Here is a 12733-nt window from a genome sequence, read left to right as displayed (position 1 = left end):
AGATTGAAACATCACTTTAGATGGTATGGGCAGTATTTATTACATGTATTTGAAATACGCATTTAATTACTTTTGAGTATTTTTTAATTTGTATTTTCATTAAATAATAAATGAAAATACAAAACAAGAACTAGTCCTTGTTATGCAATTCTACACTCAACACACATACATTTGAACATCTGACAACTCTTGTTATATTTCTTAATATGCCCTATAAGGCAGAGGTTGATCTTGAGTATATGACTGGATGGCCTGGCCATCGTGGATGAATCTGCTTTATCTTGTGTTTATACCATGGTCTGGGTGAATACTCGATTCTGATTGGCTGCAGGGTGTCCATTAAAAAGTGATAATGTACACCTAGGAAAGGCGTCCCGTCAATTTGCCTGATGACAGTTCTAAATGATTGCGCTGGCTCAAACTCACTGATCAACTGCTGCGGTCGGGTCGCTGTGGCCACGTTGCTTGGCAACGCCTGTATACGGGAGATATTAAATAGTGCGCTCGACTTAATAAATAAAAACCCTCACGATTTTTACTCTAAAACACATTAAAGTATTATTAATTGATTAAATATTTCTTTCTTTCGTAAGTGACCATGGTATAAGCGGGTTAATGCCCTTCGAGGTGTCCATTGTCAGGTATTAATGGACTTCGGCGGAGGCAACGGTCTGACACGCACCTCGCCGTCGTCCATTAATACCTGATAATGGACATCTCGTCGGGCATTAACCCTTACATAAATATGACCCTTTTTTAATAAAATTGATTGTTATGGTATTACACGGTCTCAGTTTACAACTGAAAGCTTCGAGGCTTTATGATATTCTGCTCTTGATATGGTTTGGGGACCGCCTTCCAATATTCACCTGTTTTATTGTGTCTTTCCAAGATTTGAGGGAGAAAACGGAACAGCTTTAATATGCAACATTTATTTATGGATTAAACCATTACACATTCAGGTCATAATGAATGAGACATGAGTAGCTGACTAAAGGTCTGTCAAGCTGAAGCCTCCATATCTTCATCCTCTGGATCACATCGGCCTTCCTTCTGGATTAAGATTTCAGTGCCTGATTCCCTAAAAAAAAAGAGAGATTAAATTGAAGACTAAAGTTTGAAAGTTACAGACTCTAAACTGTTTTTAAACCTACAGTACTTTATTTTAAAATACATGCATTTTTAAACTCACTTGATGGCAGCACACAGTGCGCATTCATTGCTGTATGTTATTCCATCGGATCCACACACGGGTGAATACAGCTTTGGGCATGCGTCAGAATCGTCCTTGCAATCAGGCTTATCACATAAAAAGAAAAAAACTTGAGTTATTTGCACCTGAAGGAAAGCAATTCTACAGCCTTTATTTACTCACCTCTCTTGCTCCATCAGATATGGCCACTGTTTGAGTCAAGAAGGAAAAACAAGGATTAAAGTTTATCATGATATGGCAAGAGGAAATCAAATAACATACATGCTAACTTCTAGTTTGACCCATACAATGAAAGTCAATATGGTCTAATGTTTTTTTTTTCTTTTTTTCTTTTTTTTACAAAAACAGAACTAGTCTTTTGTTTTTGTGAACTATACTTAAATCACACTTAAAAATGTCTGAATGTCACTTTTTCATTTGTCTTACTTTAGCAATTATGGTGAATTAATACTCTAAAGAATGTGCAGACTAAACAATCAAACTCTTCATTATGAGCCAAATTAGACTGTTGCTGAGTGTCAGTGTATCGCAGGTCCTCATGTGACAAATTACCAACATCCTAATATCAGTTGTTTTGTAAATGAAATCATTATATTACTCACCTAGGACACAGAGAAGGACGATGATTCCTCGTGCAAACATTATTCACAACCTGAGTCAACTCACTGACGATATGATCAGTGATAAAAAGATCCGTAGCAATACTGTATATGTCCATCCCACCAATTCATCACACACACACACACACACACACACACACACACACACACACACTGCTTAACTGGGGAACTACTTTCTTCAGAGCTTCTTCAAAGAAAATGTTCTGTGCAAATGTTACACTTATTATCAAATATTTGTTTGCACATTTATCTGTCTCGTCCAATCCAAGGCTGTTCATTTTTTTATTTTATTTTTTATTATAAACTTTTATTATAAATTTTTTACATTTTAATATATCGTTACTGAGGGATTTCATCACAACATTGTCATGACAATGTGAAAATAAAAGAATTCTTCACATAACGATTGCTAAAATCATATTTAGACATCGGCAGTTTTATAAATAATATTTTGCATAAGAAGAGATGCAGTTGAAACAGTGCAGCAAGTCCTCAAGTTCAACTCACTATTTCATTATTTCCTAAAATCAACAGCAGTATTTGATGTTCTTTAGTGATTATGAGTCATGAATTATTACCCTGAAGTTTAGCACCTTTGCTAAAGTAGGACAAATGAAAATGAAAAAGTGACATTCAGACATTTTTAAGTGTGATTTAAAGTTTAGTTCACAAAAAAAAAACCTAAAAAAAAAACTAAAAATAAAACTAAAGTGTTTCAGACACCGGTTCACGCACACTGTATAAACGAACAAGTTCATTCAACTTAAAATAATTTGTAACCTGGCTGCCTTAAAATGTTGTGTTAAGTAAGCTAAGAAAATTCAGTTGTTTGTACATATATTGGAGTTCCTTAAACCTAGAATTAATCGTTGGGGTAACAAAGATGAAGGCAACAAACTAGTCTGATCAACTTTAATTTAAGTTTAATGAACTAGTTTTTTAGTTACTCCAACAAGACATTAAAAGTTGTGTAAACCTGAATCCCAGTTGAGACAACATAAAATGAGTGACACCAACAAACTTTTCTGCTATCTTGAGTTGTTTACACTAAGCATCTTATATTGCATCTTATATTTGCAGTCAATTTATAATTATTAGTTGTGCAAACAAAATAAAAATTGTCTCAACTATTAATTTTGTTGAATTAACTTATTATTTTAAGGCAGCCAGGTTACTTTTTCAAGAATAGTTCATTTTAGTTGGAATGTTAAGTTCATTCAACAAACTGAACTGCGTAATTTGCCAACACAACTTAAGTTTCTGTTTTCTAATAAAAATGATTCATTGGCAAAGAAGAACATGCAGAATGCTATTTTATTTGATTTCAAAACAGACAACATCTTTTAATGTACTTAATGTTAAAACACCTTACCATTAAAACACATAGCTAAACATTGACATTTCATATGAATGTTTCTGTAAACATAAACGTTTATCTAAAAAAATGTAAACTCTGGTACATAAAACTGTAAATGTAGAAATAAAATCGATGCCGATACCACTGCCGATGTCCATGAATACTTTTTGTATCATCTCGAATGTGTACTTAAGTTCAGTCACTTGGGATAGTCTATGTCAAGACAGTAAAGAAGATCCATGAGTGAGGAAAAGGCATTTCCAACATCTCCCAGCTCACGTATGATGATGTTCTCTTCCAGCACAACTGCAATAACGACTATCTCCTTTGCCAGAAGTGCTTGGCTGCTTAACACAATGAGAAGAGAACAATGAGAACAATGGGAAGGCCAACGTCAACTACTTTTGTAGCCTCTTGTTTGGAACTGGTAGTCTAAAGAACATAATAAAGTATTTAGTAATTAAGCATGTACTGTTACAATACCAAACTTGAAAGGGTTAGTTCACCAAAAAATGAAAATTCAGTCATTAATTTCTCACTCGTTTCATTCCAAACCCGTAAGACCTTCGTTCATCTTTGGAACACAAATTAAGACATTTTTGATGAAATCCGAGAGCTTTCTGACCCCTCCATAGACAGCAACGTTATTACCACTTTTCAAGGCCCAGAAAGGCAGTAAAGACATTGTTAAAATAGTCCATGTGACTCATGTGGTTCAACCTTAATGTTATGAAGCATCATGAGAATACTTTATGCGCAAAACCCCCCCCAAAATAACGACTTTATTCAACAATTTCTTCTCTTCCGTGTCACTCTCTGACGCTGAGAAGACATTGTTGAATAAGTTCGTTATTTTTAGTTTTTTTTACACACAAAAGTATTCTCGTGGCTTCATAACATTAAGGTTGAACCATATGATTCACATGGATTATTTTAACGATGTCTTTACTGCCATTCTGGGCCTTGAAAAGTGGTAATAACATTGCTTTCTATGGAGGGGTCAGAAAGCTCTCAGATTTCATAAAAAATGTCTTCATTTGTGTTCCAAAGATGAACAACGGTCTTACGGGTTAGGAACAACATTAAGGTGAGTAATTAATGAAAGAATTTTCATTTATGGGTGAACTAACCCTTTAATGTACTACCCATGTTAAAAAATAAAAAACAACAACTTATGTTTACCTGAATAGGAAAATCAAACACCTAAGTAGTAATTAAACAATAGATATTTCAATGTAGTTTTTAGTTTGTCTAGCACTAGAATGTATCCCTTTTCCCAAAACCAGAATATGCAATGAAAAACGTGCCTAGTTTTGTACTAAGCTATAAAGGATAAAACTGTAATTATGGCCATAAATTATTGCAGTGACTATGTGAATTTAGTGGGCATTTAGTGGGCAGTATTTATAGTGCACTTACACTGACATACAAAAAACATGTTTAAAAGACAGTCATTTAGCTTTGTCTTACATTAAAGAGATAGTTCACCCCAAAATTAAAATTTGCTGTTAATTTACACACCCTCAGGCAAGATGTAGGTGACTTTTATCCTTCAGTAGAACAGTGTGGCGACGGGGGCGTGATAACCCTTACGGAACGAAACATATTTCCATATTTTTATGACCAATATATTATATGGTGTAAATACACTGCATTCAATATGTAGGTTTTTTTTTTGTTTGTTTTTTTTAACAGTGGTCAATATACTATATGTTGTAAATATCCTGAAAAATATATGAAATAATTTATTGCATTAATATATTGTGTTATATATTACAATGTACATAAGGAATTGACGCTTTTCATATATTGAAAATTGTATTTACAATGAGAGTACTTAGATAACTTGGAAAACGATTGCCTTAAATTTTACAATATGTTAACGCAATATATTATTTTCAGTATTTTTTAGTATATTTACAACATATAATATATTGACCACTGTTAAAAAAAAACCAAAAAAACTACATATTGGATGACCTGAGGGTGAGTAAATTAACAGCAAATTTTTTGAACGAACTATACCTTTAATAAATGTGTTTTACTGTGACAACAGTTACCTATGTCATATTGAAATCAACTCACGCACGTCACAGACACGGATGGAACTGTTTGGATCCTGCTCCTTTAGGTAATGGAAGTCCGAGCAAAGCTGCTCTTCTCTTCTGGTTTGAAGTCTCAACACACACAAAAAAACAGGACCGTTAGACAAACTGTGACAACTGTAGGACCAAGCATGCTTATAATACTTATTTCTGATAACACTGGGGCTTATTTACTGTATAGTTCACTATTAAATTATCAACCCACTATATTGTTATCCAAATGTCTAGTAAGAATAATTATACCATACATAATTCTCAAAATATCCATGATTTATTGTAAAATAACGTTACGACGTCCTCTCCAGCAGCTTGAATATGTTCCCGATTTGGTTACCATGGCAACTCAACGGTCAGCCACCATTATACATAAAAAAAAAGGTTTTAGCCTCTTTCCAGAGTTCAAGTAACTTACATACTTTATTTTATACATTTTTATAAAAGCTATTTATTCGTTGTGATATGAATTCCTTCGTCAGACGCAGTTTAAGTAAAAAGTGCCAGAGCAAAAACCAGTGCGCCGCGCGCGAAGTGAATGAATTCTTATAATTCGTCGACAAGACTTAACTATAAAGAGGGAACGAATTAGTAAAACCATGAACACATTTGTTGCCACGATAAATGACATATTACAATATACATATTACACAGGGTTGTTGTCAGTGGCCACGATAAATATTTTTGACCGCATGTCATGTGCAGGTGCAGCAGCAGTGTTTTATGAACCCGCACATGGAATGCGGACAAAAATATATTTATCGTGGCCACTGACAACCCTGTGTAATATGTATCTAGTTTACACTTAATTTAAGAAGTATTTTTATAAAAACAAGTAAGATAGAAGTTCAAGCTTACCTCAGGAACTCTTGATCCATCCAAAATGGAAGTTTCTCGTAGGTCGCACGCGTTTTAGGGGGGCGCTCTGTGGGGTTTCCCACGTATTTATGCAGGGGCAGCTCATACAACTAAGAAATCTATGTTGCCTGAACTACTCTGATTAAACGGAGTAGTTGGGCACAGGGAAACTTGATATCTTAAGTACACTCAACATTTTAGTTGAACTGACTTATGAAAATGAGTTGAGGTAGAAAAACCCTCAAATCCTTTTTTACAGTGCAGAAGCGTTCCCCATAGCGTTCTGACGCAGTGTCTCGTTCCCTGTTCTCAGGGAATATAGGATACAGTCGTAACCTGAGACGTTTTTTAATGCTGTCGTTGTTTTCTTGTTTTTGTTTTAAAGAAATTAATACTTTTATTCAACAATGATGCCTTATATTGATCATAAGTGACAGTAAAGAAGACATTTATAATGTTACAAAATCTTTCTATTTCAGATAAATGTTGTTCTTTTGAACTTTCAGATCATCAAAGAATCCTGAAAGAAATTTGTACACAACTGATAATATTGATAATACTGATAATAACAACATTGATAATAATCAGACATTTTTTCTTGAACAGCAAATCATATTATAATTATTTCTGAAGGATCATGTGACACTGAAGACTGGAGTAATGATGCTGAAAATTCAGCTTTGATCACAGGAATAAATTGCATTTTAAAATGTATTTAAATATTACATTTAAAATGTTTTCTATTTCACAACATCACTGTTTTGCTGTATTTTGGATCAAATAAATTTAGCATTGGTGAGCAGAAGAGACTTCTTTTGAACTTTTGAATGGTAGTGTTTGTATAAAGTTAAGTAAGTCTTTGTGTAAAGAAAATGTATAGTCAGATTACTTCTTTTAACTTAAACTTGATTTTGTGAAACAATACATTCAATCATTAAGTTTCCTGTGTCATCAGCAGTGCTCAGAGGATCTGCCCTTATGTTGTTGAAGTTTGTTTATTCAAGAAATGCATAATAAATATTAATAAAGCAAGATACCCTGTTGAAATATGTGAGATGTGTGGTTTATTTAAACTGCAAAGGCAAAGAATAAATCAAAATGATTGTGACCGATGTGAAGGGGGAGGAGAATTTATACGTGCGTCACGTTTTAGTCGATAAAACTCTTCCGCATAGGATCCACCTGTGTATCCTCGCTCATGACTCCTCTGGAAGCCTCCTCACTCCTCGATCCTCGACTCCTCGCGGTGCAATTAGAGAATTGAGATGTCCTTCAAGATGGCTGAGCTCGATCGGTTTCCGGGTCATAGGATGGAGGACGGAGGAGTGGGGAGACGAGGAGGGATATTGAGAAGCACCCAGTGTGTTTGCTTCGGTGCTGTAAGCTCCGTCTTAGCCTCGTATTTCTTTGTTTTGTACCATCATTTACTATCATTTCTAGTTGTTTATACGACTACTAAATACAGCTTACCCAACATCTCAGATTAACCTGACATCGCTAGCTTCCGTTACTGCGCCACCCGTGCGCTCAGCTACTTTCTATTTATTTATTTATTTCTCGTGCGCCCGCGCCTTTGAGTTCATAAAAAGCTCAGGTGAGTAAGAATCAGTCAATAAACACGGTGAGTAATGTCTTGTCCTGTTATTGTCAACTGCACTTCATGTCACATGTTTAGCTTAGCCTTCTCTGTTGGCAATATAGGATTTATATGTGATAAATGCAAGGAGTCAGTTAAGCTGACAGAGAAGATTTCAGAACTAGAGACACGCATCCAAACTTTAATTGAGGATAGTAAGAGTGCTAGAGCTTTAGATACTATTTTGGATGCGCCTAGCATAGTGAACTCTTTACATGATACGGTACCAGCTGAATAAGTGCCTGCGCAGCCGGGCAAATGGGTGACAGTGAGGGATCGCTCTAGTCACGGATCAAAAAACACTCTTCCGTTCCGATTACCATAACAATTTGCCCCGCTCAGTGAAACACCCACTGAGAATGATTGTGCCCTAGTTATTGGCGATTCTATTACACGGAACGTGAAAATAGAGACACAAGCCACCATATTCACATGTTTGCCGGGAGCCAGAGCGCCTGACATCAAAGCAAATTTAAAAGTGCTGGCTAATGCTAATCGTAAATTCTCTAAGATCATTATTCACGTCGGCACTAATGATGTTCGACTCCGCCAGTCGGAGATCACCAAAATTAATATTAAAGAGGTGTGTGAACTCGCAAGTACGATGTCAAGCACTGTAATTTGCTCTGGCCCCCTTCCTGTCCGCAGGAGTGATGAGATAGTTAGTAGATTGGGTTCACTGAATCGCTGGCTGTCTAAGTGGTGTCCACTTAATAATATAGAATTCATAGACAATTGGAAAAGTTTTTGGGGCAAACCTGACTTGTTGAAAAGAGATGGTATTCATCCCTCCTGGGATGGTGCTGCTCTTCTCTCTAGTAATATGGCTCATAGTCTTAGAGCTCAAACATGACAATCTGGGATTCAGGTCAGGAAGCAGACAGACAGGCTAAACCGACCGTCTGCTAGCTGTCTCACGTCACCAAGGTCAGATAAATCCCATCACATAGAGCCTCTTTCACCTAGATATCATCATATAGAGACTGTGTCTGTTCCCCGAACTTGGAAATCCAAAAAACGTTTAAACCCATCTAAGGTTAAAAATTTAATTGATGTTCAACAAATAAAAAACAGCTATAATACAGATGAGCAAATGCTAAAGCTTGGGTTGCTGAATATTCGATCGCTTACTTCAAAAGCACTCATTGTTAATGATATGTCTCTGGATTGTGGGGTAAACCCAGAGGAAATCAACGTCAACACGGAGAAAACATACAAACTCTACGCAGAAAGACTCCTGACACAGCTGGGACTCCAATCCTGCACATACCTGATTATACTATACATGTTGCTGATGGGTTTTTGTGTTTTTTTTGTAATTATTATTTCTTCAGGAATTGTTGTCTTTTTATTTTTGACAAATAAATTCCTATTTGTAAAGATATTGAAAAAAAAAATTAATACATTTTTAAATTAATAAATTAGTCTTAATTTTTTATCCTACAATGTGTTGCGGTCCCTGGTCTAGGTTAGGCTGTAACATAAATGACAAAACAATAGTTACCCATTTTTCTTATTGTGTTCTTTGGTTTATTTTCATAGCAATATTCCTTCGATTTTAACAACATTTCTTAAAAAAAAAGAAAAGAAACGAAACAAAACAAAAAAAAGAAAAAGAAACAAAAATAATATTTAGCAGCAACATATTCAGGGGTGAGCTAATGCCAAAACAATAAAGAAACAGAAACTAACTTTCCCACACAAAAAACTAACTTCCCTACAAACCAAATAAAAGAAACAACATACAATGACATATCTCCTTATTTAACCAATAAACAGGAGAAAAAGTGATGGACTTTTGGCCTACAAAAGCTTCTCCCCCCTCGGCTTCTCAAATAATTAAGAAGGAATACAGATATGATCAACGGGACACTGATGTTTTCACATAATGGGCAAACTGTGTCAAAAGTGTGTAACAGCACTCAGTTAAACACAAAGAAGAGCACAGAAATCCCCATCTATCACACAGCACAGCAACAGTCAGTCAAGAGCAATGACAGAGACAGAGAGCTTCATCCAGAGGAATTTACAGTCCGGGTCTCTTCTCTAGTCCAACAACCAACAGCCTTGCATTACGTCCAGGACCAATCCTAAAGGAGGAAGAGGAGACCGCAGAAACAACAACAGAACCAAAAACTGTTTGGCCAAGATTCATGTTGCTAATGCAGACTGTATGAAGAGTTTTGAAAATGTGGCTTCAGTATTGAAAAATGCTTTTTAAATAAACTAATAAAAATCAATAATAACATCTAAGCCTCGTCATTTTCACCACCTTTATTATATTAAAACTTATGAAAGTATTGGAGAGATGTGCAATGATTGGTGGGTAAGTTTTCCTCTCCAGGTCCTGTGAAGTGATGTGTCGATGTTCCCGTATTCCCTGAGCTGTTTGCAAGGCCTTCACACGGGTCTTGATCGCTCCCTTCAGATTGAAACATCACTTTAGATGGTATGAGCAGTAATTGATGTATTTAATGTACTTAAAATAATCTATTTGAAATATGCATTTAATTACTTTGGAGTATTTTGTAATTTGTATTTTCATTAAATAATATATGAATACTATAATTTGTACACTTCACAGGGCCCTTATGGCCGAATGGAGGTTTCAGAGTTTTCTGCACAGGGTGTGTTAATATTAACTTTTTTCCGTTATGTTATCTGCACATCATAGACTCAAACAAAACAAGAACAAAGCCTTGGACACACTTATACACTCAACGCACATACATTTGAACATCTGACAACTCTTGTTATGTTTCTTAATATGCCCTATAAGGCAGAGGTTGATCTTGAGTATATGACTGGATGGCCTGGCCATCGTGGATGAATCTGCTTTATCTTGTGTATAAATATGACCCTTCTTTAATAAAATTGAGTGTTATGATATTACACGGTCTCGGGTTCCAACTGAAAGCTTCGAGGCTGCATAGTCTACCTGACAAATAATCTAACAGGAGTAAAAAAAAAAAAAAAAAGACCATTTATGATATTCTGCTCTTGATATGGTTTGTGGACCTCCTTCCAATATTCACCCGTTTTATTTTGTCTTTCCAAGATTTGAGGGAGAAAACAGAACTGCTTTAATATGCAACATTTATTAATGGATTAAACCATTACACATTCAGGTCATAATGAATGAGTCCCTCCAGATCTCCATCCTCTGGATCACATGGGCCTTCATTCTGGATTAAGATTTTAATGCCAAAATCCCTAAAAAAAAAAAAAAAAAAAAAAAAAAAAAAAAAAGATTAAATTGAAGATTAAAGTTTGAAAGTTACAGACTCTAAACGGTTTTTAAACCTACAGTACTTTTTTAAAATGCATGCACTTTTAAACTCACTTGATGGCAAGACACAGTTCACATTCATTGTAGTATGTTATTCCATCAGATCCACACACGGGTGAATACTTATCTGAGCATAAGTCAGACTGGTACCTGCAATCAGGCTTGTCACATAAAAAGAAAAAACTTGAGTTGTTTGCACCTGGAGGAAAGCAATTCTACAGCCTTTATTTTCTCACCTCTCTTTCTCCATCAGATATGGCCACTGTTTGTGTCAAGAAGGAAAAACAAGGATTAAAGTTGATCATGATATGGCAAGAGGAAATCAAATAACAAATGCTAACTTGTTTGACCCATCAATGGAGGTCAATATGGTCTTTTTTTTTTTTTTTTTTTTTTCACAAAGACAGATCTTTATACGGAGCCCCTGAGGGGACCTGTGCAAAAAAAATAATAATACAGACTTTCGCGTGCGCACGGAAAACTTTCGCGTGCATGAGAAACTATTGCGTGCACACTCGATAATTTCTCGTGCTCACGCGTTACAATTTCCGGTTTGCGTTATAGCGTCATTAATACAAAAGTGGAAATATGGATGATGTATGTATCATTTATGTATGTATTACATCGAAAGTTTCTCGTGCGCACGCTAAAGTCTGTATTATTTTTATTTTTTTTGCACAGGTCCCCTAGGGGCTCCGTGCAAAAAAATAATAATAATAATAATAATACAGACTTTCGCGTGCGCACGAGAAACTATTGCGTGCACATGAGAAACTTTCGCGTGCTCACGCGTTACAATTTCCAGTTTGTTATAGCGTCATTAATACAAATGTGGAAATATGGATGATGTATGTATCATTTATGTATGCATTACATTGCCAACATGGGGAAACAAAATATTAACATAAAAAAGTACAAAGTATTAAAGGGATAGTTAACAAGAAAGTGAAAATATTCACACTTGTTCCAAACCAGAGGACCTTCTTCTGAGGAACACAAAAGATGTTACGCAGAATATTAGGCATCGGCAGCCTCAGTATCCATTTACAACCATTGTATGAAAAATATGAAAGCAAATGATGACAAAGAAAGCTGATGACTGTTCAATGAACATTCTGTAAAACATTTTTGTGTTCACAGAAGAAAGTCTGAAAAAGACAGAATGTTTTAAATTTATATAAAATATAAATTTTAGATAAAGGTTTGAATTTTTTTATTCAAACTGCAATTAGTAGTGTAATTGAATCAGTATGTCTTTCGTTCAGTATAGTTTTTTGATTTAATATTTAAAGTAGAAAATAGTTCCTTTTTCGTTTTATAAACAATATTTCTAAAACGTTTTTCGTTCTGAGGTAGAACATTTTAATTTGAATTGAAAGCTTGAATTTTTCGATTTCTAGTCAAGTCGCCTTCATTTATATAGCGCTTTTAACAATATGGTTGCAAAGCAGCTTTTGCATATAATAGAAAGTTACTGTAACATATTGTTTATAGGCTTTACAACAGCTCTTGGATAAAGTTCTACACGTCCGCATCATGTTGTTTTCTTTCTTTTTCAAAGGCATGACATTTTGTAGTCATTTTGGATGTACACAAATAAAGAGATATATATATATATATATATATATATATATATGTTTCGAATGACAGAGTATGAAAGA

General features: G+C 35.1%; 1 protein-coding gene and 1 long non-coding RNA gene across 10 annotated transcripts in view; both read right to left on the bottom strand.

The window, feature by feature from the left end:
* Positions 1–12733, bottom strand: part of LOC311094454 (serine protease inhibitor Kazal-type 1-like) — a 129884-nt gene that overhangs the window by 10431 nt on the left and 106720 nt on the right. For 3 of the 9 annotated variants that reach the window (XM_084132420.1, XM_084132417.1, XM_084132419.1), the window contains exons 2-3: positions 11309–11334; positions 1193–1299 (exon numbers count right to left, since the gene is read on the bottom strand). In XM_084132420.1, coding sequence (XP_083988546.1) covers positions 1193–1299; positions 11309–11334 — 133 coding nt within the window. Of the gene's footprint in view, positions 1–912; positions 1082–1192; positions 1300–1338; positions 1402–1815; positions 1950–11308; positions 11335–12733 lie in introns of those variants that run through there. The other 6 variants (XM_084132424.1, XM_084132418.1, XM_084132423.1 and 3 more) reach the window with 6 other exon arrangements.
* On the bottom strand, positions 3130–6183 carry LOC311095095. Its single transcript, XR_014608771.1, has 3 exons — positions 6148–6183; positions 5251–5367; positions 3130–3622 (listed from the first exon to the last, which is right to left on the bottom strand). It is a non-coding gene; the product is annotated as an uncharacterized lncRNA (long non-coding RNA).

Source organism: Abramis brama (genome assembly GCF_963993115.1).
Source record: "Abramis brama genome assembly, chromosome: 13".
Taxonomy (NCBI): Eukaryota; Metazoa; Chordata; class Actinopteri; order Cypriniformes; family Leuciscidae; genus Abramis; species Abramis brama.
The sequence above is the reverse complement of the archived record's forward strand: the minus strand, read 5'-3'. Positions and strand labels throughout refer to the sequence as shown.